Genomic DNA, 27,607 nt, shown 5'->3' with positions numbered 1-27,607 from the left:
TTGTGAAACGCGCCATCTTTCCCCCCATAAGGTTCGAATTTATTTTGAGAATTATCAAGGTAAAGTGCTTGATAAGGGTAGGCAAAGGTTGAATTGTGTTACGAACGTTTAGAGAACTAGGGTGATATGCTTTGATTAAATAATACTACCCTTGGTGAGGGAATAGAAATACGTTATGGGAATTGTAGAGATCCACTTAGAACAAGAGTTGATGATTTAAGATTTTAATTAATCTTATACGGGCAAAGACTTTGGTAATGAGCTATGACTTAGAGGCATGACAATAGAATATAAATTCTAGCTAAGAAAATCGACTATAAAACATGTGATGTTTGAGGATGTTGCCAATTAGTGGTTGACTTTCGTATGAGAATGGACTATTGAAATCAGCTTTGTGTATTCACCATAAATGATGAGCATGATCTAATCAACTATAAGAAGAAATGATTCTAAATTTGATTATCGATTATTTTGGTTTTACAGATGGCTTATTGAGCTTGATATGCCTAACGCTACTTGAAGTCGAAATTTTTGAAAATATATATGGATATATAAATGTTGCATATGGGTGAAAATGAACTCAGATGGAGTTGGTTATAATTTGATTTGATGATGATATCCTATCAGCGGTTATAGCATTAGGTAATGACTAAGATAATCCATCAATGATCTTGAAAGTGAATAAGTTGATTATAATTCTATTATCCTATAGGTAAGTGTCTATATTTTTAGTATGAGTTCATAAAGTTCTATTATATCATAATCAAACTTGATGTTCTTGATATAGTCTGAGAGGCTGTGGATCTGAACTAGCTTAATTGTGAGATGGAAATTGTGAGGCTATTATGAAGTACACAAATAGAGAAGTATGACATGAATTTAAAATCCTAAAGGGCAATAGAAAATGATGTTTTAGTTTTGATATAGCTCCAATATATAGTTATGATATATGAAGATTTGGGGAAAAGATTATAGCTTATGCGTGAAGGTGTGCATTTGAATTCGTGTAAGAAAAAGTGTGAAATCTGCCTTGATTAGCATAAAGCCCATAATTTAGAATGAATGATTATGATTTTAATTTTCTAAGGTAAAAAGGGTTAAAAGAAGTTAATTTCGGAAAGGTCTTAGTAAATGATTCCTTGATTTTAAACTACACTTAAGGAAAGATCAATGTCCAATATCATCCTCAAACTGATAAACTAATGAGGCCATGAGATCGAACATTTGGAGTAGATTTGAGGAATTTCAAGTTAGATATGTTGTATGTGGTTGACGACGAACAAATTAGCTATGACATTGGAAATATAGAGATGATTAGTAATCAAGACAAGACTAGGAATGGAACTTTAAAGGAAAAATTTTGAGCAAATTTAACCTTAAGTGGTTTGGTTATTGATTAAAGAGATTGGTTAAGATCATAAGGAGGTATGTGGGATGTCATGGTTTTTTGAAATGCCCAGTGGTATAAGTTGAGATTTATCTAGTGAGCACTCGATCATGAAAGTATTGGAGTTTGTTTTTAAGGATATGGTTACTAGTGGTTACTAGATTTCAATCATCCATGATGTCAAATATATTTGAAATAAATAAAGCATGTTTTGACCCTTACGTATTATGAAATGCTTGAATGTGGGAAAGTTTGATAAAAGATCAAGGTAGAGGAGTTGTGGATGGTTAAGTAAACATGTATAATTGATGATTTAAAGATGATTTGATTTAGGTGTGACCAGAATTAATAGCATATTTGAATTCTCTTCATAAGATGAAGAATGGTATTGTTTTGATCCAACAAAAGTAGTACCCATGATTAAATGTATTATGATATTGTCGAATTTTCTATAAGATTGGAAGTCAATATAATACATAAACCAAGATCTTATGTTAAGAATGCTTGACAAAAGTGATGTGGTAGAATTTTAGAACTTTGACTATTCACAGTATGTTGATTTGAATTTGAGGACGAATTCATTTTAAGTGGGGGAGACTGTAGTACCCCGTATTTTGATATGGTGGCTAATAACATTTACGTGTGAAACCTCGACCTACATAGATGCATAACTCGAGGTGGAACTTATGTTTAAAGGTTTAATTTGAGCTAATGATGCTAGTTTTATGTTACTTATAATTATCTTATGTCATTATAGGAGTAGGATCAAAAACAATTTTAATTAGTGAAGAAAGATGCATAATGAATAGTAGCCCTATTTGCATATATTTCGGTTTTTGAAGTATATCTCCCACTACAGAAGTTCAAATAACATGATTTTTAAACCATTAGAAAGCTAAGAGGTAGGTCTACAACTTTGATTTTTGCCACTTTTCCCAGTTCTAGTGGTAAGGTAGTCAAAATCTTTGTCGAAGTAAAGTACTATGCTAGAAGAACCGAAAATTGGCAGAATGTTTGAGCACCGCGACGCTGGAAATTGAGAGCCGCGGACCTCACCGTAAATTCTACAAATAACAAGATTTTGGGGTTTTTGAAGCTAGGACTTTTGAAGGCAACTTCAGGGACCTCTTTCAGAGGATTTTGGACCTTTCTCTAGTGTCAAAAGAGTAAAAGATTTCACAAAAACAAGAGGAAGACAAATGGCATTGCTAAGGGCATTATTGTAATTTCATGAACAATTGGATAAGATTTAACTATAAATATCTTCATTCTCCACCACCTTCCTCAGATTTCAAGCACTTCATCTTATTCTTCTTCCTCCCATCCCACAATTCTTCACCTTCCATGGGAGTACTCTTCAAGTTTCCATAACTCTCTCAAGTTAGCCTTCATTTTCATGCTTTTGTGCATTTTTTTAATAGAACCTCTTATGCTCTTTCACCTTAAAACCCTTCAAATGTCTTAGATCAATACTTTCTCTCACTAACTAGGGTTTTAGAGAGAGAAATAAAGACCTTTTATAATAGTTGGGAATTCTTGAGGAGATATTCAATTGTAAATCTAGCAAGGTGAGCATTGAAATTGAGTTAATATTTTAGTTGTTGAGAATGATTACTAGTTAGATTTATGAGTGTTTGTAGTTGAGGTAGTTTATTCATTTTGGTGTGATTAAAATAGTGCAAATAAATAGCCACTTGATAGTAGTTGAAGCTAGTTAGGAATAACTAGTGGAACATGATTTAAGAGATAACTTTTAGAATTATGGTTATGTGACTGAGTTGATTGTGATGCTAATGTCTGATAGGCTCCACCAAAATCCCACATCACCATTCGGGGCATTAGTGGAAGTTGGAGCTACTTTAAGAATCAACAAAGATAGGTGAGTGAACTTGCATTAAAATGTTTTGGGATATACGCATTTATGTTTGATTGAATCCCTTAAAACATTTTATTGGTTTTCTTCAAAACTCGCATAGGAACAAGCTTTTATGAAATGTTTTCATGCTATAAAATGGATGGTGTGATGAATCCATGTGTTTTTGTATAATATTAATGTATATATATATTATGTCATAAATGGTACATTGTGTGACAAAAATGCAATTGTGCATGTGCGGGGTGAGTGTGCACCTGCCGGTGATGATGGTGGTGAGGGAGATGGATGATGATATTGCTCGTGCACGATGTGGGGGGATGCACATGACCTGGGTGAAACGATGACTCTGGCTATGTGCACGATGTGGGGGGATACACATGTGCTGGGTGAGACGATGACTCCAGCTATGTGCACGATGTGGGGGGATGCACATGAGCTGGGTGAGACGAGGTGTCCGGCTATGTGCACGATGTGGAGGGATGCACATGAGCTAGGCGAGATGGTGGTGTATGTATTTATATATATATATATATATTTACTATATAGAGATGTTTGGACTTAATATGTTCTTGCATTGACTATTGAAAACTTGAGTATTGTCAATGTGTTCAGTTTATTGTGCAATATGGCATGAGTGGATTTTCTCGGTGGCAGTGAAAGCCCCTTGGATTTTGTCTGGCCGGAATTTCGTTGTAGCGAGAATGAAAGTTTCTGTTCCGCTTATCATTTGGCTAGTTGTCGCCATATTTTCCACTTCTCCAATTTCATGTTGAATATGAATTCTCTATCGTCACATGATTTAGCAACCAAGGGTTCAATTGAAAGTTTTAATAAGAACTTAAGCTAAAGTGCATTATGATTTCAAACTTTTCCTTATTATGTTGCTTGCTCCCTTCCTATGTTCACTCACTGAGTTTGTACTCACGTTTTTAAAATTCATGTTTTAGGTTTCCTGAGTTAAAGGTGATTGGATCCTAGGATGAGGTGCTCCTCCCTATACATTGCTCGATAGGTTTACCATGACATTAAATGTTAGCAACCATGCCCAGAATCACTCTACTGGCAGTCAAGGTCTAATTATGTGTATATGAATATTTAATGTGAAACATTAAGAATCATTTGTTAATCTATTTATGAATATATTGGTGGATGATGCCATTATGAATGTATGATTGGGTTTTATGAATCGTTTTCAAAGAAACGGTATTTGAACATTTTGAGCTTTGGATTCTAAAGGAATAGGGATTAATGTATAAGATCAATTAAGTAGGCTTACTTAGGCTTAGTGGGCTGAGCCCATTGGGCCCTTGCGTCGAGCATGGCTAAAAAATTGGGCTGCGAAATGAAGCCCTTAGTCGATTAATGAAGAGTTAGTTAGCTAAGATTTAAATCAAAGGTTGGCGGGCTGAAGAGTATTGAGAAATAGAACCAACTTAGTCAACCAAGGAATGAGTTAGTCGACTAAGTGCACACTGCTATAATTGCTACAAATTGGGAATAGAAGACAAAAATGACTTAGTCGACTAAGATATTAGTGAGTCGACTAAGTTCATTATTCCAAAAAATTTGAATTAAGCATTAGAAGACAAAATAACGGCTAGAAACGGCTAGTTTTTGTCTCCAACAGCCATAATTGATTTTGCAAGTATTTAAAGCCTCTCCAATAGTCCAAAACAAGAGAAAAGTTATCCAAAGTGATTTTGAGCTTAAAAGACCAAAAACCTTCTCTTTTCACTTGTATTTCATTCATATCCTTTGAAAAAGTGTTTGAGCTTAGCTTTGTACATCTTAGATCAACTAGGTGATCAATTATAGTTCATCTTTTCTTCATTTCTTGATTACTTAGAGTGTGCAAAGCACTCTAAGGGATTTGTTCAAGCTTGGATTGCTTGATTGAGTGTATAGGTTCTAACTTAGCCTTGAAAAGTTAGTTGTTGGGTTTTGGTTGATCCTGTGAAAAACTATTGTTGTAGGTTGTGGTTGAGCCTTTGAAAAACCACTTATGGTTTTGGTGAGCCCGTGAAAGGCCATTGTGAAAGGTTGTGGTTGAGCCTTTGAAAAACCACTTTGGGTTTTGGTTGATCCCGATAAAAACCATTGTGAAAGGTTTTGGCTAAGCTTGGTAAAAGCCATTGTAAAAGCTTGGAATTTCACTGTTCATAGTGGATTAGTTTGGAAAATTCTTAGTTGGATAATCAAGGTAGTGGATGTAGGTCTTGGATCGAACCACTTTAAATTCTTACGCATTGTCTACTTTGTTTTTATTTTCATTGCTTTTTTAATTAGTTCCTCATCTTGTCGAGAGTCAAAAAGTGTTATTCACCCCCCCTTTAGCACATTTACTTGGGACCAACAAGTGGTATTAGAGCCTAACCCTCATTTTTAAGGCTTAACATCCTTAGGGGAGATCCAAATGGCCCTAGAAAAATCTGTTGATGATGAGGGTCAATACATAAATATGCCTCCTCAATTTGATGGATCAAACTATCCTTATTGGAGTACTAAAATGTCCATTTATGTTAGGACTTATGACTATGAGATATGAGATGTCATTACCGATGGTCCTTTCATTCCTATGATTACAAATTCGGTAAATGGTGAGAAAACTCCCAAAGATAGAAATAAGTGGATAGAAGCTGAAATAAGGAGAGCACAAATCAACTCTAAGGCCATGCACACTCTCTTTTGTGCACTTGATTATAGAGAATACGATAAAGTGTCCATGTGCAAAAGTGCCAAGGAAATTTGGCAAAAATTAGAAGAGTTATATAGAGAAAAAAAGATGGAAAAGGAATTGCAAGACAACTCTTATGAGAATCAATGCTCAACAAGCAACATGGCAAATGCAGACAAGGAATCAAGTGAAGATGAATTCTCGAATCGAATTGAATTATGCCTCTTGGCTCTTGAAGAGATAAAGGTAATGTCTTCATCTTATGAATTTAATTCATATGCTTTTGATGAATTGCATGATGCTTTTGAGGATTTAGCATTTGAATTTATGCAAATGAATATGAAGAAGAAGAAAATTATTTCCATACTTGATGTTGATAATGAATTTTTGATGAAAACAAAAAATTGACTTGGAAAAAGAAAATGAAAATTTGGAAAACGATTTCAAAGCTTACCAAAAGAAAATTGATATTTTGGAAATTGGAAATTTTGATATGGAAATGAAATTTGAAGATTTATTGAATCAGAAATAAAAGGCTTCTATGAATTCCTCATTTTCTAAAATGACCAAATACAATCATTGCACATTTTATAGTTATTATTCATACACTTGTCCAATTAAAAAATGTGTGCCTTACAAACTTAGACAAGTGTGGGTTCCAAAAGGAACTTTATGCAACAACTAACTTCCAAGGATCCAAAGCAATTTGGATACCAAAGATCAAATGAAAAATGTCTCTTGTAGGTGTGCTAAAGCAAGGAGGAACAATTCTTGAAGAATGGATGCTCTCTAGTAACACGTAAAGGAAAATGGTGATTTCTATGCTAAATTTTTTTTAATGAGAATCTTGATTGCTTATTTATTGAATGTTTCACTCATTTGGCTTGGTTTCTAAAATTGTTTGCTCTTCTACATTGAAATTTTAGTTGCCTATTCTTGCTTGAATATTAAGTGCATAATTCTTTGAGCTTTATTGATCAATCTTGGCTATGCAACTTGATTTGATATGATACATGCTATAAGTTGTAAGAAAGTATGAATCTAAAGATTGAGTATGTACTTATATTTGATCTTGAATATATCATCATCCTTTTTTTGAGAAAATTGCTTCATTAAGATTGCTTAAGTATGGAAAATTGTTTCTATAAAATTTTCTCATGTTTTGTGAAATTGTTTCCATACTACTTCTTTGAGGAAAAATAATTTTTGAGCATAATTTTGAAACATAAAAGGTTGGATAATGTGATAGAAATATAAGCATACTTGATGACTTACACTCACAACTATTCAAGTAGCCTAAAACAAGGAAAATTGAGTTAAAAAAAAGTGTCCTTGATTTCCTTGTGTCTAGCATAAGTTGACCATTTGAACAATCTTGATCTACATTCTAGAACTTCTTTGAATAGATCAAGATGGTTGATAATGAGCTTGAAAGTTTTGACTACTTGAATTGGTACTTTTAAAGGAAAATGAGCTTATATGAGAAAAATGTTGCCATCCTTTAAGTTTAGAATGATTTATGAATTGAATTAGTTTGTTTCATAATGAAAAATACTTATGACTTGTTCTTATTGGATGTGCATGCTTGCTTGTAAACTGGAATGGTCATAGGGGTATTTTTGGAACATAATTATGAGATATTTGTAAATGACCCTTGACATGTATATACATGATTCATTATGGCCATTACATATTTCATAAATCATTTAGAGTGATATTGAGCTCATGATTTTTCACGAAGCAAGTCTAATCTTGAATGTTTCAAGTTAAAAAGTTTGCAAAGAAAGATTAAATCTTTATCAATTGATTTTCTTGCGAAATCCTTTTAGTCTCTTTGGTTGAAATTGATTCATTGTTTTTGATGATATAGCATGGTTAAGCAAAATTGATTTGATACATGAATTGCATAAATCCGATTTTGCTTGGTATTTCTCTCATGATTGGTGAAATTGATTGAAAGGGATTTCTTAAGCATGATCTTGAATGTGATAATTTGGAATTAATGACATTTTTCAAGCAAAAGAACATATCTATTTGCAATGTTTAACATCGTTGAGATTATAACGATTTCAATGATATATAACTTGAACAAGTATACCTTGTGTTGAAAATGCCATTATATCTTGTTCTTGTTGCAAATGATTGCTTGAATAACCTTAAGGGCATTTTTGTCAATACATTGAAAAATTGTTGAAAATGCTAAATTTGATGCTCATTATGCTTAAACATTGTTTAAATGCTTGTTGTACATGTTATAAGTCATAGTCACGCATCATGATGTAAATTGAATATGTTTGAGCATATTAGAGACATGATTCTTCAAATGAGCATTTTAACTTTTTAGCACTTGCAAACAATAAGCAATAAAAGCCAAAATTTAAGTTCACATACTTCTCTTGAAGAATCTTTCATCATACATGTCCAAAATAATGTTCCAAACATGGTTGAAATGAAACTTTAAATTGTTCTCACACAAATCCATGTTTTCAGATCATTATACCTTAGAACATTGCATGTTTTGCACCTTTTTCTAGCTTTTCAATGTGTAGGAATCCAGCATAATTGACTCCTTAGCATAGCTAGTCGACTATTGAAGAACAAAATACAAATTCTGCTGGAATGATAAAAAGTGGACCCAAGGGATAAGTAGTCGACTCTTTAGTGCTTTAAAGCCAAAATGGATAGGTTTTGTGTGCCAAAATATCTTTTTACTTTACTTCTTGTCCATTACAATATTTTCTTCTTTGAATTTCCTTTTCAAAGATGATTCTTGACTCTTAAAAACATGCATTATGAATACTTTCATGATCATTTGGTGCAAGTACATGTTCTTGAAATTGCAAAACTTGCTGAAAAATGGAAAATCCTTTTTAATGACTTAAATCTATCTATCCCAAGCATGACACTCATATTGATTCCATAAGTTCTCATGAATTTACAATGACAAAATAGAAATATGAGAAATTGTTCATCAAAGTTTGAATTTGTTAATCCGATTGGATTCTTATGTGCATATATAGAAAATATATTCTCATGAAAATTGAAATGTTCAAATGCTAATCCAGGAACAATTCTTGAAATATATTTTACGTTTGAGCTCAACTGATTGTTTCAAAATTGATTTCTTGATTATGCATACGAACTCAATTAGGATGAACTCATTGAACTTAATAAATATATTCTAAGTTTATCTACTATATTAGTCAAGACACATGCTTATATGATTTTTCTTTATGCTTGACCTTAAGGTTTGAAGTTTGAAACTTGACTTGAGCTATGCATTTGAATATGAATTTAATTGTCAAGTTTGATCATGGCATATATTGTGAGTTGACATAGTCGAAATTTATTTTGAATATGCATTTAAATGTTAACTATGTCTTCATTGAGCCTTAACGTTTACATGATCTAAAGATTTTGTGTGCATCTAACTTTAGCTTATAGGTCACCATAAACAACTTGACATGTCAAATAAAATATGGCCTATAGCTTTAGTTAGCAATGAATGTGTCAAACCCTGTTCTATAAAATAATTATGACGTCATTTACATGTTCAATAGAATGTTTGCATATTTAGGAAGTTCAAGAAATCGTTAAAAGACGATATTGCCCCTAATGGTACCATTAAGTCGATTAAGCCTTGAACTAGTTCAAATAGGAATTTTAAGATGAAATTAAGAGTTTCACAGTCTAGGAATGATTTAAAATGGTGATTTGGAGTTTGAGGATCAATTTGGAGTCAAACCGAAATTTTCATTATCTAGGGGTAAAATGGTAATTTGCCACTTGGGGATAAAATGGAATTTTAGAAAAGAATTTTTTTTGGCCCCATTCGACTTATTGGAGTATGATTTGAGGTTTAAAAGTGAAAATTTTTAATTTCGGTATAATTTGAAGTATAAGGGTAAAATGGTAATTTTGCCACCCTAGGGGCAAAATTGTAATTTTCCACCACCAGGACATTTGTCCAGCACATGGTCTTCCTTTATCCTCATTTTGACCTTTGACTAATCATGTGGTGGAGATAAAAGATTTAAAATTTTTAAACTTTTAAAAATGGACCAATGGAAACATGCCATGTGTCAAGCTTAGGATATTTTATTATTTAACTTAAAAATCAGCATAAATCAGCCAATTATCTCTCCAAATATTCGGCCAAGCAAGGAAGAGAGGGAAAGAAAGGAAGAACAAACCCTAGGTGAAGACTTTCAAGAGAAAAAGTGTGGAAAATCAAGGAAAACAAGTGAAAAAGGTAGGATTTTTCAACTTAAGCTCAAAATCTACTTTCCTTAAGCATTTCTCCTTATTTTTCATGCTTAAATTACATGTTTTCATGATGAATTCATGGCTGGTCAAAATGGGTAGGGAGAGAGAAAGATGTTGGATTGATTTGATTTTAAGATATGTTAGTGTTTTTAGTTAGTTTAGCATATTTAGAAGCAAAACAACAAGAAAATAATCCATTTTCCCCATGAATCTTCATTGGCCGAATCTTCCTTGATGTGTGTGGGTGATGGATTGTTATTATTTCAAGAGAAATGGCTTAGAGAATGATGAATAATGGTGAGAAAATTAAGCAGGAAAAATCACGGTGTTAGTGCAGTGTAATGGCCGAATTTTTCCATGAAGAAATGGGTGGATTTTGATGCTAAAATTGGTGTGATTTGAATAATGTTTGGTGAATTGAGGTATTAGAAATGAAATAGAGCAATTTGGAGCCAAATCGGATACAATTGTCATTTAATCCGATAATAGGCCGAATTAGGTCAGCACCGCATTTAAGCGGTAGTCGGATAAGTTGCATATCATATCATGCATATACACCGAGCTTGAATTGATTTATAATGGTCAAGCATTAATGTGGTGAATTATGTATTGTACATTGTGGATAGGTGGTGAGCAAATTACACTGATAAAAGTACAGAGATTGTGCTTGAAGATTGGGATTAGGAGTACATCGACTCTTAGAACTGTGAGTAAACTTATTATCATCTTAATTATCTAAAGTAGTTTTATTCAATTGTGTGATTTTATAGAAAATGGGTTTAAATGGTAAATTGCTATGTTTTAGGAGAAATTATGATTTTATAAAATGATTTTATAAATTTTCTGGAAAATTGAATACTGATTTTGAAAGTAGAGTAATTGGAGACTGCCCACTTGTGTTATAAATTGTGTTTTAAATTATATGGCTTATAGCAATATGTGAGCATGAATGGCAAAGTCGGTATTTGTATCAAAATTATATATACTATGTATTCAGCCTTGAGAGGCTAGATTACGATAAATTGCCATGTCATGCAGATAAAGATTTTATAAATCAGGTGGTGGATAAAATAATCCATAATACTTGCAGTGGAGGCTCTATGGACCAGCCTAAGAGAGGAGGCACAGAATCAGATATACCTTACCTCGATTAGAGAGGCGTGTGGAGGGTTTCTCTAGAGGTAAAGATTTGAGCGCACTTCACGTGGACCACTACGTGAGAGTGAGACTCAGCCAATGCCAAGGAATGGCTAGAATTTTGGATGTAAAGACATTTAACAGCCTTGGTGGTCTCGGTCAGATGCCTAGGCCAAGGTATCCCCAGGAATGATTTTGGTAGGAGCCAAGTTTTGTGAGATATATAAGCCATGTTGATTAATTGAGTAAACTAAATATTCATGTTATGAAACATATATTGGAAAAAAATATTTTAATTTGTCTCCATTTACTCGCCTTTAGATAGTTTAGATGGTGTCTGTTTACTCACTGGGATTTTATAATCTCACCAGCCTCAATTCCCCACATTTCAAGCTCAGGATAGCCGGTAGATAGCCAATTGCATCAAGGACTTCAGTTAGCCTTGCATCGGCAAAATTGTAGGTTCACAGACTCGCACCTTATTAGTTAGTTGGGGGCCCACATGTCACTGTAAAAGTAATTTTATACTTCAGTTATCTTCTTTAAAGTACGTATGAATATATTTAGCTTTTACACTACAGAAATTAAATTACGGATTTCTCTATAAATATTATTTTTTATTTAGAAAATAGATTATTTCATTGAATGTTATTATTTTATTCAAACAATTATAATTTCATTTCAAATAATTATTTTAGACATTTAAATTTACTTTTAATTATGAAACATGTGTTTTCACCCACACACCATGTTTTTGACGGGTTTCGGTATTTTCAAAGAAAAATAACAAAAATGCCCCTGTGAGCCAGAAAATAATATTATATTGTTTTGATTTGGAAACCACTTATGATTTCTTGAAATGCGAGATTAATAATTGTCGCTCACCGAGGAGATGCGGAAGTTGATGCTAAGCCTTGCGGGGTTTCGATCGGCATTCAGGGTAATAAGTGCCTATCGGGACGTTGCGACGGTTGTCATGGGCCCTATGGGAGTTTCGGGTCGTGACAGAATGCCTAATGTGCTTTGATTAAATATCTCTTTCTTAAATCTTGATAATTGGTATTCATTGATGATTGAATGTTCAGTTTGAATATATTCATGAGTTGAGTGCTTTACTTTCAATATTCTATAACAATTGATATCACTAATGAATCATGAATTATTGAGAAATTGCATGTACCTTGAACTTTAATGGTTGCATATTTTTGCAATGGGTATATGTCTATATTGAACTCATGCTTGCATTTTGATGAACAAAATTGGAATCATGATTAAAGAGGATAGCCATGTTATTTCTTGTAATCATGTTTGTGTTTATTTGATCATAACTTTCATACATGATTGCAATAAATGCAAAATGCTTTAGTCATGCTTCATTAATAATGATATGCCTTTTGTGAAAGTTCTCCTTGAATTGACAATTTCATATATAATTTGGAGAATACATCTTGCAATGATTGTTTCAAAATGACTTGTATGAATAACTGCTTGAAGTTGATTTAGAAGAATACTCGCTAAAAATGCTTAATGATGATATTTTTTAATTTCTCCTTGAGTTGCTATTTTTAGGGAATTTCTTGAAAATGTTTGATTAATATTGCTTGGTTGATTGATATCGAGAATAAATAATGAATGCTTGATGATAACACTTGATGATAATTGAGAATGATGCTTGAAAACTAATGATATCTTAGACATGCCTAGGAACTACTTTGCAAATATTTCTTGAAATGTGAGTATTTTATGCATATGTTGAACATCTATTCAAATGCTCATACTTTTTTAGTTTCATGAATACTTGAGTATTAAGCAAATAGATTAAATATCCATTTGAATGCTCATTTATTCTAGGCTCATGATTTTTCTGTTAATGCTTGATTATTGAGGATCTCTAACAATTTGTGTTGAGCTTATGATTTCTTAAGGGGGAGTCAATCATTGTCCTTGATATCATAAGGAATTAAGATCTTCAACAACAAGGTTTGGTGAGAATTCAACATTTGGTGTTCTTCGTTACTGGTAACATCTTTCTAAACACCAACACAGATATTGTGCCTTATATTGCTTCTTACATAAAGTTGAATGTTGAAATGCATAATTGGTATCAAGCCTCAAGTTTTCTCAATTAGTGTCTAACTTTCAAATTAGCATCAAGTTTTATAATTATCTCTTCTCACTTGAGCTTTAAATCGATTAGATCTTTCGTAAATGTTTTAAGCCTTGAAGTTGATATGCTTGGAATGTTTAATAATAAAGAAAGTCTTTCCTAATGCTTTACCAATTGATATAATGAGCTTTAAAATGATTCCATCTCTCATAATTGATATTGTGCTTTTACAAAAGGGGAGATTTTACTTATACCTATCAATTGGTATATTAAGCTTTAACAATTTGTATTAGAGTTCAAACATGGCTTATGTACTTATTGAACATCTTTATGATCATCTTTGTTGGACTTCATAATCGTTATAAGCACATTTTGCTTATAGTATATATTCATGTGGTTAAGTGCATACATATGATGACTTGGTGACTTTATGGTTACATAATCATGGTCTTCATGCTTATATTCTTGATGGATTTTGCTAACCATTATTTCTTGAGCTTAAGTGTTTAATGCTCACTCTTATTAACCTTTTTGATATAACAAAAAGGGGGAGAAGGTTTATGAGCAAATTTAATTTTATGCATATGTTGAGGGGGAGATTTTAAAATATTTCAAATGAAAATTATGCTCATAGTTTTGTCGTATCAAAAAGGGGGAGATTGTTAGCTTTAAAATTATTATAGTTTTGATTATGACAAAATGATCAAATTTGCTTGAACATTATTTGAGTAATCTTTGATAATTTCTTGAAATGATTTAACTCCCATACATTTGTTCTTACATAGACACAAGCTTAACTCTTGAAGTTATTGAACTATATCTATAAGCTTGTATGACTTCAGTATATGAGTGCTTATGATTCTTATTCATTAAAGTTTGATTTAAAGATTAAAGGAAAATCTAGATGCACTCATTAAGGGGAGTTTTGAATATCTTTTCTAATGATGGCAACAAAAAAAAAAAGAAAAGAAGGAAAACTAAGTTAAATTGAGTGTGATAGGTTTTCATGTTTAATTTATATGTGTGATGCTTAGTAATGAGTTTATTGAATATTATGTGCTAGTTATTATGGATATTCAATATATCTTGCTTAGCTACTATGGGCATTGTATATCTTGTTTAGCTATTATGGATATTATAAATAGTTTATTACAAATCTTTAAAGAAAACTAGATGCATTAACTAAGGGGGAGCAACTTAGTATGCATAAAGATTTGATGCATTTATATGGAATAGACATTACACTATTAACCTAGGAGTGTTTTGTCATCATAAAAAATAAGAGATAGAGAATGTTGACTCTATATGTTTTTATAATAGCAAAATATTCCCTTTCATAGATGTCTAATTATATTATTTAAGTGTGCAGGACAAAAATTGTATGTTAAGAATAAATCAATTATTCAAAGACACATATCAAAAATCATATGAATAAGGAGCCACAATTGATCAGCAAGATAGAAGCCCCTTAGTTGACTAATGAAGAGTTAGTTAGCTAAGATTTAAATCAAAGGTTGGCGGGCTGAAGAGTATTGAGAAATAGAACCAACTTAGTCGACCAAGGAATGAGTTAGTCGACTAAGTGCACACTGCCGAAATTGTCAAAAACTGGGAGCAAAAGACAGAAACGACTTAGTCGACTAAGATATAGGTGAGTCAACTCAGATCATTCTACCAGAAAATTTGAATTGAGCATTAGAAGACAAAATAATGGCTAGAAATGGCTAGTTTCTGGCTCCAACAGCCAGAATTGATTTTGCAAGTATTTAAAGCCTTTCCAACAGTCAAAAACAAGAGAGAGAAGTTATCCAAAGTCATTTTGAGCTTAGAAGACCAAAAACCTTCTCTTTTCACTTGTATTTCACTCCTATCCTTTGAAAAAGTGTTTGAGCTTCGCTTTGTACATCTTAGATCAACTAGGTGATCAATTGTACTTCATCTTTTCTTCATTTCTTGATTACTTAGAGTGTGAAAGGCAGTCTAATGAATTTTTTCAAGCTTGGATGTTTGATTGAGTGTATAGGTTCTAACTTAGCCTTGAAAAGTTAGTTGTTTGGTTTTGGTTGATCTCGTGAAAAACCATTGTTGTAGGTTGTGGTTGAGCCTTTGAAAAACAACTTTGGGTTTTGGTTGAGCCCGTGAAAAGCCATTGTAAAAGGTTGTGGTTGAGCCTTTGAAAAACCACTTTGGGTTTTGGTTGATCTCGATAAAAACCATTGTGAAAGGTTTTGGCTAAGCCTGGTAAAAGCTGTTGTAAAAGCTTGGTGAAAGCTTGTGAATTTCACCATTCATAGTGGATTAGTTTGGAAAATCCTTGGTTAGATAATCAAGGTAGTGGATGTAGGTCTTGGACCGAACCACTCTAAATTCTTGCGCATTGTCTACTCTATTTTTATTTTCATTGCTTTTAAAATTAGTTCCTCATCTTGCTAAGAGCCAAAAAGTGCTATTCACCCCCCCTCTAGCACATTTACTTGGGACCAACATTCTAATGGTCCAAAAATCATGTCATTTGAAATTCTGTAGTGGGAGATATGCTTGAAAAACCTAAACATGTGCAAATAGAGCAACAATCCATTATGCACCTTTCTTCACCAATTGAAATTATTTTTAATCCTACTCCTATAAAAACATAAAATAAATATAAACAACATAAAACTAACATTATTAAATTAAAATAAACATTTAAACATAAATTAAATTAAACTAATAAAATAAATAAAAATACCTAAATTCGATCCTAAATCTAGTCCAACTTAGATTAATTAGGTATTTAATCTCTTATTAAATATATGAATTTAATGCACTCATCAGTCTACCTCTAGTTACGCGTCTATAGAGGTTGAGGTTTCACATTCTCCCCCACTAAAAGAAAATTCGATCCCCGAATTTAAATCAAACTATGAGGTTGCGTACCTCTATGTATTAAAGAGGTGTGGATACTTTGTCCTCATCTCCTTTTCAGCTTCCTATGTTTCCTCTTCACTAGTGTGGTTTCGCCATAACACTTTCACTAAGGCTACATCCTTTGAATGAAGCTTTTGACTTGCCTATCAAGGATAGCCACTAGTTGCTCTTCATAGGTTAAATCATCTCTCAACTAGATGGTTTCATACTATATTACGTGAGATGGATCCAGGTTATACCTCTTAAGCATCGACACATGAAACACTTGATGGATATTCGAGAGATCCAGTAGTAGTACCAAACGGTATGCTACTATTCCAATCTTTTCTAAGATCTTGAAGGGTCTTACATACCAAGGACTTAATTTTCCCTTTTTACCGAACCTCATTACCCCTTTTGTTGGTGAGACCTTAAAAAATACATGATCCCCTACTTGAAACTTTAAGTCTCTTCGTCTGTTATAAGCATATGACTTTTGTCTACTTTGTGCTGATAACATCCTCTAACGAATCATGTGTATCTTTTCAGTGGCATCTTGCACTAATTCTGGCCCCAAGATTTGATGAGTGCACCAAACTCTTGCCATCCAATAGGTGCCCTGCATCTTCATCCATATAATGCCTCAAATGGTGCCATTTGGATGCTAGCTTGGAAGCTATTGTTGTAAGCAAACTCTACTAAGGGTAAATACTGATCCCACCTGAACCTGAGGTCTATTACACACACCCTCAGCATATCTTCCAATGTCTATATTGTTCGTTCAGACTATCCATCAGTCTGAGTGTGGAAAGCTGTGCTAAAATCTAACTTAGTGCCCAGAGCTTCTTGCAACTTTCCCTATAACCTACTGGTGAACTGTTTCCCTCTGTTAGATACTATAGAAATGGGAATACTATGCAATCAAACTATCTCGTCCACATAAACTCGAGAGTATTGGGTAGCCTCGTAAGTAGTTTTAACTGGAAGAAAATGAGTTGACTTCGTTAACCGATCTACTATAATCCAAAATCGAGTCTTAGCCCTCGTTATTTCGAGGTAAGCTCGTTACGAAGTCCATTGTAACATGCTCTCACTTTCATTCGTGCACCGGTAATGGTTGTAGTAGTCTTACGGGCCTTTGGTGCTCTACTTTAACTTGTTGACGAACTAGGCACTTAGCAACAAACTCAGCTACATATTTCTTAAGTCTTTCCCACCAGTATAACTCCCTTAAATCTTGATACATCTTTGTAGCTCTTGGATGTACCACGCACGCTGCCATATGCGCCTCTTTTAGTATTTTTCTCCTCAATCCATCACTGTTGGGCACATAAAGTCTGGTTCCATACCTCAATACACCATTTATACCTTTAGTAAACATTTTTCCCTTCCTTCCCTGAGGGTCCTCTAAGGCCTTGGCCACAAACTCATATTTCCTTTGTGTAGCTTTAATTCGGTCTATTAAAATAGGTCTAACCCTAAAATGTGTGAACAATGCATTTGTCCTTGAAAATTCAAAATGCACACCCATATCTCCTAAGCCATGCATCTCCTGAATCAAAGATCTCCTATCCATAGATATATGTGCTAGACTCCCCAATGGATTTTTGACTTAGGGCATTCACCATTACATTTAGCTTACTAGGATGATAGAGAATAGTACAATCATAATCCTTAAGCAACTCCATCCATCTATGTTGCCACAAGTTAAGATCCCTCTGCTAAAATATGTACTTTAAGCTTTTGTTGTTAAGCCCAACTCGATAATATGTTTACTTACTTGGGTACCTTGGAAATCGTTAAGGACAATATTGTACCAAATGGTACAATTAAGTTGAATTAAGCCTCGAACTAGTCCAAATAGAGATTGTAAGATGAAATTGAGAATTCTAAAACCCCAGAATGACTTAAAATGGCCATTCGAAGTTCGAGAACCAATTTGGAGTCAAATTGGAATTTTCATGATCTAAGGGCAAAATGGTCATTTTGCCACCTGAGGTTAAAATTGGAATGTTGGAAGAATTTTTGATCAAGATTGACTATTTAAAACATAATTTGAGTTTGAGAAGTGAAAAATTTTAATTCCGGTATTTTTTAGAGCATAAGGGTAAAATTATAATTTTACACCGCCCAACACTTGTCCAGCACATGGATTTTACCCAATATTATTATGGATAATTGAGGAAATTTAAGTGGTGGAGAGAGATTGCTTAATGGGTAAGTATGACACATGGACCAATGGAATGGTGACATGTGTTAAATTTTCATCCATTTATTATTTGGCTTAAAAATCAGCACAGAATCAGCCCATTTCTCTTCATATGGCCAGCCAAAGCAAGAACAAAGGAAGAAAAGAAAGAACAAGAACTGTAGGGTGAAAATTCAAGAGAAAATTGGTGGATTTCAAGCAATCAAGCAATTGAAGGTAAAATTTCTTGATTTTGACTTGTGATCTACCTTTCCCATACATTCTTTTGCATTTTCCATGGTTGAATCACATGATTTCATGATAGGTATCTTGCTGGCTGAACACTTAGAGAGAGGTTTTGATGCTTGATTTGGTTAGATTTCAATGTATTTTAGTGTTTTTAGTTGATTGGTGATGTGTAGCATGAAAATCAAGTAAGAAAAATTCATGTTCTTCCATCACCCATCATTGGCCAAATTCTCCATGTGGAATATTGAGGATGATTTTGATTCTATTTCAAGTGATTTGGTTAGGAATTAGTGATTTATGGTGTGAGAATCAAGTAGGAAAAATCATAGTGTTGATGCACCCACCATGGCCGAATTTTCCAAGAGAAAATGTGAGGATGATTTTGCCATATTTCAAGTTATTTAATTTGTGTTTGATGATTTGGAGTATTGGGAGAAAAATTGAATTATTTGGAGTTGAATTGGACGTATTGGCCAATTAATCGGGTGATAGATCGAATTAGGCCAATACCGTTTTATTTAGGTACATAATTGAATTTATATTGAACACCATATTTAGATAGTTACCCGAGTATTTTACATCCCATTTCATGCATTAGTATAGAGCCTGAATTGGTTTTATAACAATTTAGCACAAATGTAGTAAATGGCTTATTGTGCATTATGTCTAGGTGGTGAGAATTCTGGCAAAAGTAAAGAGATAGTACTTGAGGATCAAGAATCGGAGTACTCGAAATTCGACTCCCGAAATAGTGAGTAACCTTACTATCATCTTAATTACCTAAAGTGGTTTTTATCCGATTTTTTTATTTTATGGAAAATGAGTTTAAATAGTAAATCTTTATGCTTTATAAACAAAATGTGTTTAAATGAAATGATTTTATAAAATTGTCTTGAAATTAAAAGATGGTTTTGAAAATGGAGTAATTGGAGACTAATTGTTGTGTTATAAATCATGGTTTGAATTGAATGGCTTATGATAATATTGGCATAAATGGTTGCATTGGTATTTGTGTTGAAAATGTATAAACTGTTGTTTGCCTTGATAGGCTGGATAATGATAAAATTGTCATGTCATGTTATTGAATTTTATTGAATTGGTGGGTTATTGATTAGTCGCTACAGTGGATGGGTTCCATGGACCAGCCTATTAAAGAAGGCACGATAACCCTATTATATTCAAACCTCAGTATGAGAGGCGTGGATGGATAACTCCTGAGGTTAACACTTTGGAGTTCACTTCATGCTAAACCACCACGTGAGGGTGAACTCAGCCAACGCCAAGGAACGACTATATTTTCAAAATAAAAACATGATTTATGCGTACATAACTTTTGAATAGCCTTGGCGTACTTGGTTGGGATAGCCCTCGGCCAAGGTATCCCTGATAACTGAGTATGAGAATGATTTTGGCATGAGTCAAAGTTTTAAGAAATTCATAAGCCATGTTGATTACTCGATTTATATGAATTGATTTTATTTGGTTGAAATGAGTTGAAAGGTGATGAATTACAATATGTTAAACTATTTTATCTGTCTCCATTTACTCAGCTTTAGATATTTTAGATGGTATTTGTTTACTCACTGGGATTATATAATCTCACCACCCTTTTCTTCACCCATTTCAGGCTAAGGATAATCGGTAGATAGCTCATTTTTTTGAGGGCTACAGTTTGACTTGCATCCTCAAAAACTGTAGGTTCATAGCCTTCATTACTCTTAGTCATTTGGGGGCCCACATGTCATTGTAAATTAAATTACATATCTTGACTATTTGTATTACAGTACGTATGAATTTATATAGCTTTTACGCTATAAAAATTATTTACCGATAACTCTATAAATATTGTTTTATAAGAAAATAGAATATTTTATTGAATATTTTTATTATATTCAAATAGTTATAATTTCACTTTAAATGAATGTTTTAGACATCTAAACTTATTTTTGATTATGAAATATGTGTTTTCCACTCGCATACTACATTTTTAGCTGGTTTCGAGACTTTCGAAGAAAAATGACCAAAATGCCCCTGCGAGCGTAAAATTATTTTTCTATTGTTTTGATTTGGAAATAGTTTATAATCTCTCAAAACATGATACTTAACAACTGTTGCTCACAGGGGATATGCGAAAACTGATATTAAAGCCTTGCGGGGTTTCAGTTGACATTCTGGGTAATGAATGTCTATCGAAACATCGCGACGGTTGTCACGGGCTCGAGGAGAGTACCGGGTCATGACACTTGTGATCTGTAATGTCTCCATATCTTTAAGGCAAACACAATTGCTGCCATCTCCAAATCGTGTGCGGGGTAATTTTTCTCATGTCTTTTAAGTTGTCTTGATGCATATGCAATCATTTTGCCATGCTGCATTAATACACACCCTAAACCAACTCATGATGCATCACAAAATACCGTATAACCCCCTGTACCTTGCGGTAGGCTTAATACGGGAGCAGTGGTGAGACAAGCCTTAAGCTTCTCAAAGCTATCCTCATAAGCATCTGACCACAGAAATTTTGTATCCTTATGTGTCAGCCTTGTCAAAAGAGCAACTATTTTGGAGAAATCTTTCACAAAACAATGATAATAGCTGGCCAACCTCAGAAAACTCCTAATCTCTATAATTGATGTGGGCCTTCGCCACTTTTCCACTGCCTCAACTTTCTTTGGGTTGACTTGCACTCCATCCTTAGAGACCACATGTCCTAAGAATCCAACATTTTCGAGCCAAAACTCACACTTGGAGAACTTGGCATACAATTGATGTTCCCTCAAAGTTTGGAGCACTATCTTAAGGTGTTGCTCATGCTCCTCTCTGCTCCTGGAGTATATCAAGATATCATCAATAAATACCACCACAAATTTGTCCAAATAAGGTTTGAACACTCAGTTCATCAAATGCATAAAGGTTGTAGGGGCATTCGTTAGCCCAAATGACATCATTAAAAACTCATAGTGCCCATATCTTGTTCGAAATGCAGTCTTTGGTATGTCTTCATTCTTGATCCTTAACTGATGGTACCCAGATCGCAAATCTATCTTAGAAAAACATTGTGCTCCTTGTAGTTGGTCAAATAAATCATCTATTCTCAGAAGGGGTTACCTATTTTTCACCGTTACTTTATTAAGCTGTCGGTAGTCGATACACAGTCCAAGTGACCCATCTTTCTTCTTTACAAATAGCACCGATACTCCCCATGGTGAGACGTTGGGGCAAATGAAGCCTTTATCTAACAAATCTTTTAACTGATCCTTAAGTTCCTTAAGCTCTGCAGGTGCCATTCAATATTAGGGTATGGACATGGATCGAGTGTTCGAAATCAAGTCTATACAAAATTCAATCTCCCGCTCGGGAGGCAAACCTAGTAGTTCGCCTAGAAATACATCTATAAACTCAGTCACTACTGACACTTGGTTTATATCTCTGACCTTCACTTGGGTATCTCTCACAATAGCCAAGTAACCGGATGACCTTATCTTAATAGCCTTTTTGTAGCCATGACAGATATCAAATTGGTTGGAGCATTGCTCCTATCCCCTAGAATACTTAATAATGGCTCATTCAAAAAATCAAATCTAACCAGTTTATGATAACAATCCACACTGGCATGGCAGGGCGACAGCCAATCCATTCCCAAAATCACATCAAAATCTAAGGTGTCTAATACCACTCGATTGACCAAAGTGTCTCTATCCTTGACTCGAACTACACAAAACCTATTATCACAGCCCAATTCCCTGGCCATGATCGGTGCAAGGGCCCAATATGTATAGCCCACTAGGCCTTAGCAAGCCTTTCCATGTGAACCCGTACATTAGTCCATTTATCATCCGTATCTCTTTCAGATCTATAATTCATTATGTTCAAATGGTAATTCTTTGGAAATAATTCATAAAACCCATGTATATACTTATAGTGGCATCATTGATCAAAATATACATAGATAGTTTGTAAATGAATCTTGAGAATTCATAGCAAGTATACATATACACATATAAGGACTTCGACCGTCAGCGGAGTGACTCTGGGTGTGGTGCTAACTTTTAGTGTCATGGCAAACCTACCCAAAATGAATGAGAAGGAGCACCTCGATCTAGGATCCAATTTACTTCAATTCAGAGAACCTAAAACATGAAGTTTAAAAAGAATGAGTATAAACCCAGTGAGTGAACATAAGAAGGGAACAAGCAAACGATATGGAGAGCTTTTCAAAAACATGATGCACTTGTGTAAAAACAATGCGATTTTATATATTATCAACAAAACTCGATGCCGTGTTGTTTTTCAACTCATTTTAAAACATTTGGAAAATTCAAGCAAGGTAAGCATAGCAGGGTGAATCTCGCTGCAGCAGAAAGGCACTTTAGCATATAATAAAATCACATTTTTATTTTTATAACTTGTCTATATCACAAATATATATATATATATACATGTACACCACCGCCACCTTACTTAGCTCACGTGCACTCCCTACACGCACAAAGAAATATCATCATGTGCACTCCCTACATGAACATTTTAATATCATCATGTGCACTCCCTACACGCACATTTGAATAGCATCACATGCACTCCCGCCTACATCATTACCGGCATGTGCACTTCCACACCGTACACCACCAGCACGGTCACGTGCACTCCCACACCGCACGTGCACGGTTATAGCTATTATACAACATTATCACTCAAAACATAACATACATATCCATATAATATGGGAACAAATGGTTTCATTATATCACATATTTTACCACATAAAAACATTTCATCAAGGGCTTGTTCCCATGCACGTTTTAAAGAAAAGTCTGATAAAACATTTCAGGTGGCTCAATTAAACACATATGAATTTATCCCTAAACATTTTAATGCAAGTTCACTCACCTTACGATAGTGGGATTTTACATCGATATTAGTTCAAAGGCGTATCTAGTTATTTCGACTTGCCGGTCGCTCGTTATTTCCTTCGGCACGCCACCACAGTACATTACCTATACTCTTATACTTCCTAGCAACAATTCAAATTCAATATCTTTAGTATACCTCATTTCTACTTCTCTTTTTCCTTCAATCATGAATCCTCATTCAATTAACTTATATATAGACACATTATTTACCAAAGTGGCTTTTATCCTTTACTTGCGTAATTCTTTAGATTATGGATATCGGCAGCTTATTTATGACTGTAACACATATATAAATCTTGTCTAAGGATATTTATCAAGTTTATCCATCATTTCTACAACAATTACCTAACATATGGTTGCAACTATAAATTTACTTCCATCAAACATTTTCTAAGTCTACATGTTCCACCAGCCTCATTTACATGTTGCCACCAAGCATAACATTAATATTCATTCATGCACACCAGCATCCATAACCTTTTAAATCTTTCTTAACAACACATATCAACACACCAAACTTCCAATTAATATTAATGCCTTCCAACCATATCCATGACATCACAATAACACTACATATGTACACAATCATTCTCACAATATTGAACCAATCATAAGCTTCAAATTGTAGAATCAAGCTTACCACTTGGTTTTACCTTGAATTTCACCCAACAAAAGTCATAATTACCTCACACCAATGGTCACCATAGCTGCCACAAAATTTATAATTTCCTCACACCCATGGTCACCATAGCTGCCACAAAATGATTTACACATCATTTTTTCCAATGATTTAACCAACCATGAACTTAAAACGCAAAATCCTTACCTTATGTTTCTTGAATCTTGAGACCCACTTGATATTTATTTAATTTCTCTTGGATCAGTTACTACCCAAGCCTTCTACCTTTTTCTCCTTTCTTTCCTTAGCCAATTCTTTCTATTTTTCTCTTCAATTGCTTGGGGTAAATTGAAAATGGGGTGGAAGTATGGAAATGGCATGGGAGGAAGAAGATGGAGAAGAAAAAAACATCATCTTGAAGAGATGAGGATCAGCCAAGGATAAGGATGAAGGGTCAAAGCTTCCAAAGGAAGCTTTGACCAAGCTTGATAGGAAAATTATGGTTTTGCCCTCCTAGGTTCCCATCCTTTCAATTTAGTCCTCCCAACCCTCTTCTAAATTCTAATTTTCTTCTATTATCTTCTTTTACACATGTACAAAGGAAATAAAAATTTTGTACTACAACGCAGTGTCCTTATAATATTTCAAATATTTATTTACCCGCGCTATCTTTATTTAATAAAGACACGCGGGCCCCATTAACACCATTTTTCTCTGAAATTTCCTCGTTCGTCTTCTCCCCCACTTAGATTGACCATATATTCCTTCTTCATGGAAAATTTCGACACTTAACAAAATATTAATATTTCAATATTATTTTATTCCAAAATTTTTCACTTGTCTCCTTGGCACCCAAAATACCTTGTTATAACTCGATTCACTTCTGAATCACTTTTTTCTCACTAATTCATCCTTAATAAAAATATTATTATTTGATTATTATTTCTTCGCGTGTGGCATATTTTTTCTCTAACTTATTCATTTCAACTTTCATCACTTTTAAACATTCTAATCAACCTCAATTGGCATCTTATAAGCTTTATTAGCCACCATATCAAAGTACAGGGTATTACAGTCTCCCACACTTAAATAGAATTCGTCCTCGAATTCACGTCAGTGTCAGATTATCAATCTCACTATATGATCTTATTCCATTTCTCACTTTATAGGGAATTTTGGTTTAGTCACCTCATTCATCTCCAGTTCGACTAGAATACTTCACTTATGTCATTATCATCCTTTAGAATTAGATCAGCAGTACCCTTCACAATCATTATCTCTTATATTGAGACACTGAGTATGCCTTTATCACTATCATTAAATTTGAACCATAACTCCATCTTAATCGTACCTATTTCGATCACATCTTATAGTTACTTATATATACATAATCACCATCTTATTACTTCATTCCTTGTCGAACTTCTCGACATTCATTCATTCATCTTATCCCCATACACTATTATATAGCTTACAGCATTATAAACATGCCATATTCATTCCTGTACGTACTCTGAACGTTAGGGGAGGTTAATGCCTTCAATTATTCCTAAATACTTCATGTTTACTTTGGTTCTAGGCACTTTAAATTTTCTTAGTTTTTCTATTACATTGTGCGTTCCAACATTCATGCTTCTACATTATCCTTAATTCATTGCGATCTAAATCTTACGAAAAGCAACTCACTTGTAAATCTTTATCTTTATCCATTCATCATCAAATTCTTTTCATTAATTCTAGTCTTTCATGTCTTAAAATATGTCATTATCATTATAACTCAGAACTTTTTGACCATCCTTAACAAAATTAGATTTTTTTTTATCTGTCTTACTCAATTCCTCCAAATACTCACATTATAATGCTACCACCGTTTATTCTCCATCTGTGGCTCTATTGCCACATAGAAAGCTTAGCATAACCATGAAATAACACTTCCTTTGCTCTTTCATCTCGATCGTATTACCCCCTTTTTACTTTCCTAAATTTTGACATGTCTAATTTATCCTTCCACTTCATATCCATAGATCATAGTTAGTCCACGAACATCCAAATATAATCAATTCCTAGATTACTCTTTGGACATTTAAATTATCATTCAGCTTACATTCTATCATATGTTATCTCTCATTTTGTCCACATGCACTCACATTATGCCGATGCATAACTTTACATACTTACAAACTTAAGCTTTTCTCTTATCATTTCCAACCATATACATAAGTTTCATCATATTATGTATCCTTGTATCACAATGTCATTAACCACATTTCAATCGTTAAATATCATTTCATCCAATTACAATTCTGTATCCGCATATGCTTTACGATCTTATTGATCCTTCAAAGGTTTCCTTTGATTCATCCTTGCCTCTTATGCAATATCACAATTCCTAAGATTCATCTTCGTATCTCATTTACCATATATACTTCCATCATATATATCCTTATTCATCCCGATATTAGTTAGTCACTTAAAATTTAGATTTATGGGAGTTATGTGCACATCACGCAAAATTTTTTTTAAACTCACATCATGTGACCACGTAACCCATGGTTTAGCCATTAGGCTCTTCGACAATTCCAAATACCACATTACCTCATCATACAGGTAAAATATTCGAAAGTACTATTATCCATCTTTAATCAACTTAATATTTCTCTCGATTCTTTACATCGTAGCTTATCTCAAAGACTTTCCATCTTCAATTTCACTTACATGCCATTATATATAAGGCAATAAAGTAACTTTTCAATTCATGTATCATTCTCCAATTCATTTAAATCTCTGAATAACAATGCTCAATATCAAGGACTCTGATACCAACTTTGTCACTAGGGGCAGCTCCACTTTTTTGGGTAGCCCTTTCCTCCTTCGCAGGTGACAACAAAGGGTACCTATCAGAGCACTCATAGGGTGGCTCCACCTCTCCGGATAGCCTTTTCCTCTATAAGCCCCTGGGTAGAGAGTCATGCTTCACCACTATTCACATGCGAGAGTTCCTAGGGATCAAGTTACAACCTCTTGCTCATACGTATGAGATGTTCCGAGCATTGTGGCACTGGACAGTTAGTGTTAAGAAGGTGCAACTGCCAGAAACTTCTTCCACAAGGAAGTTCTCTTATCTTCAAAGTTACTACTTCAATCCTCCTCAACCATATGGCTTTCCTTTAAGCTTTTACCATAATTTCCATAAGCATGTGTATCTTCATAGTGCTTATCATATGTGTTAGGCCAAGTCAATACTTTAAACTCATATTATCCTTTAACACTCATCATCAATCATTAAGTCCCACCTTAGGACCATC

At 33.9% G+C, this 27,607-nt stretch overlaps 1 protein-coding gene across 1 annotated transcript; it reads right to left on the bottom strand.

Annotated features, from left to right (window-relative positions):
- On the bottom strand, positions 17,430 to 17,909 carry LOC108663262. Its single transcript, XM_018126858.1, has one exon. The coding sequence runs from the start codon at positions 17,907 to 17,909 to the stop codon at positions 17,430 to 17,432; it is 480 nt and encodes a 159-aa protein (XP_017982347.1).

Source organism: Theobroma cacao, chromosome 9 (assembly GCF_000208745.1).
Source record: "Theobroma cacao cultivar B97-61/B2 chromosome 9, Criollo_cocoa_genome_V2, whole genome shotgun sequence".
Classification (NCBI taxonomy): Eukaryota; Viridiplantae; Streptophyta; class Magnoliopsida; order Malvales; family Malvaceae; genus Theobroma; species Theobroma cacao.
Note: the sequence above shows the minus strand (reverse complement) of the source record. Positions and strands in the feature narration are given on the sequence as shown.

Coding starts and splice junctions, on each gene's coding strand:
- LOC108663262 (XM_018126858.1), bottom strand. CDS start 17,909: ATGGATAGGAGATCTTTGATTCAGGAGATGCATGGCTTAGGAGATATG.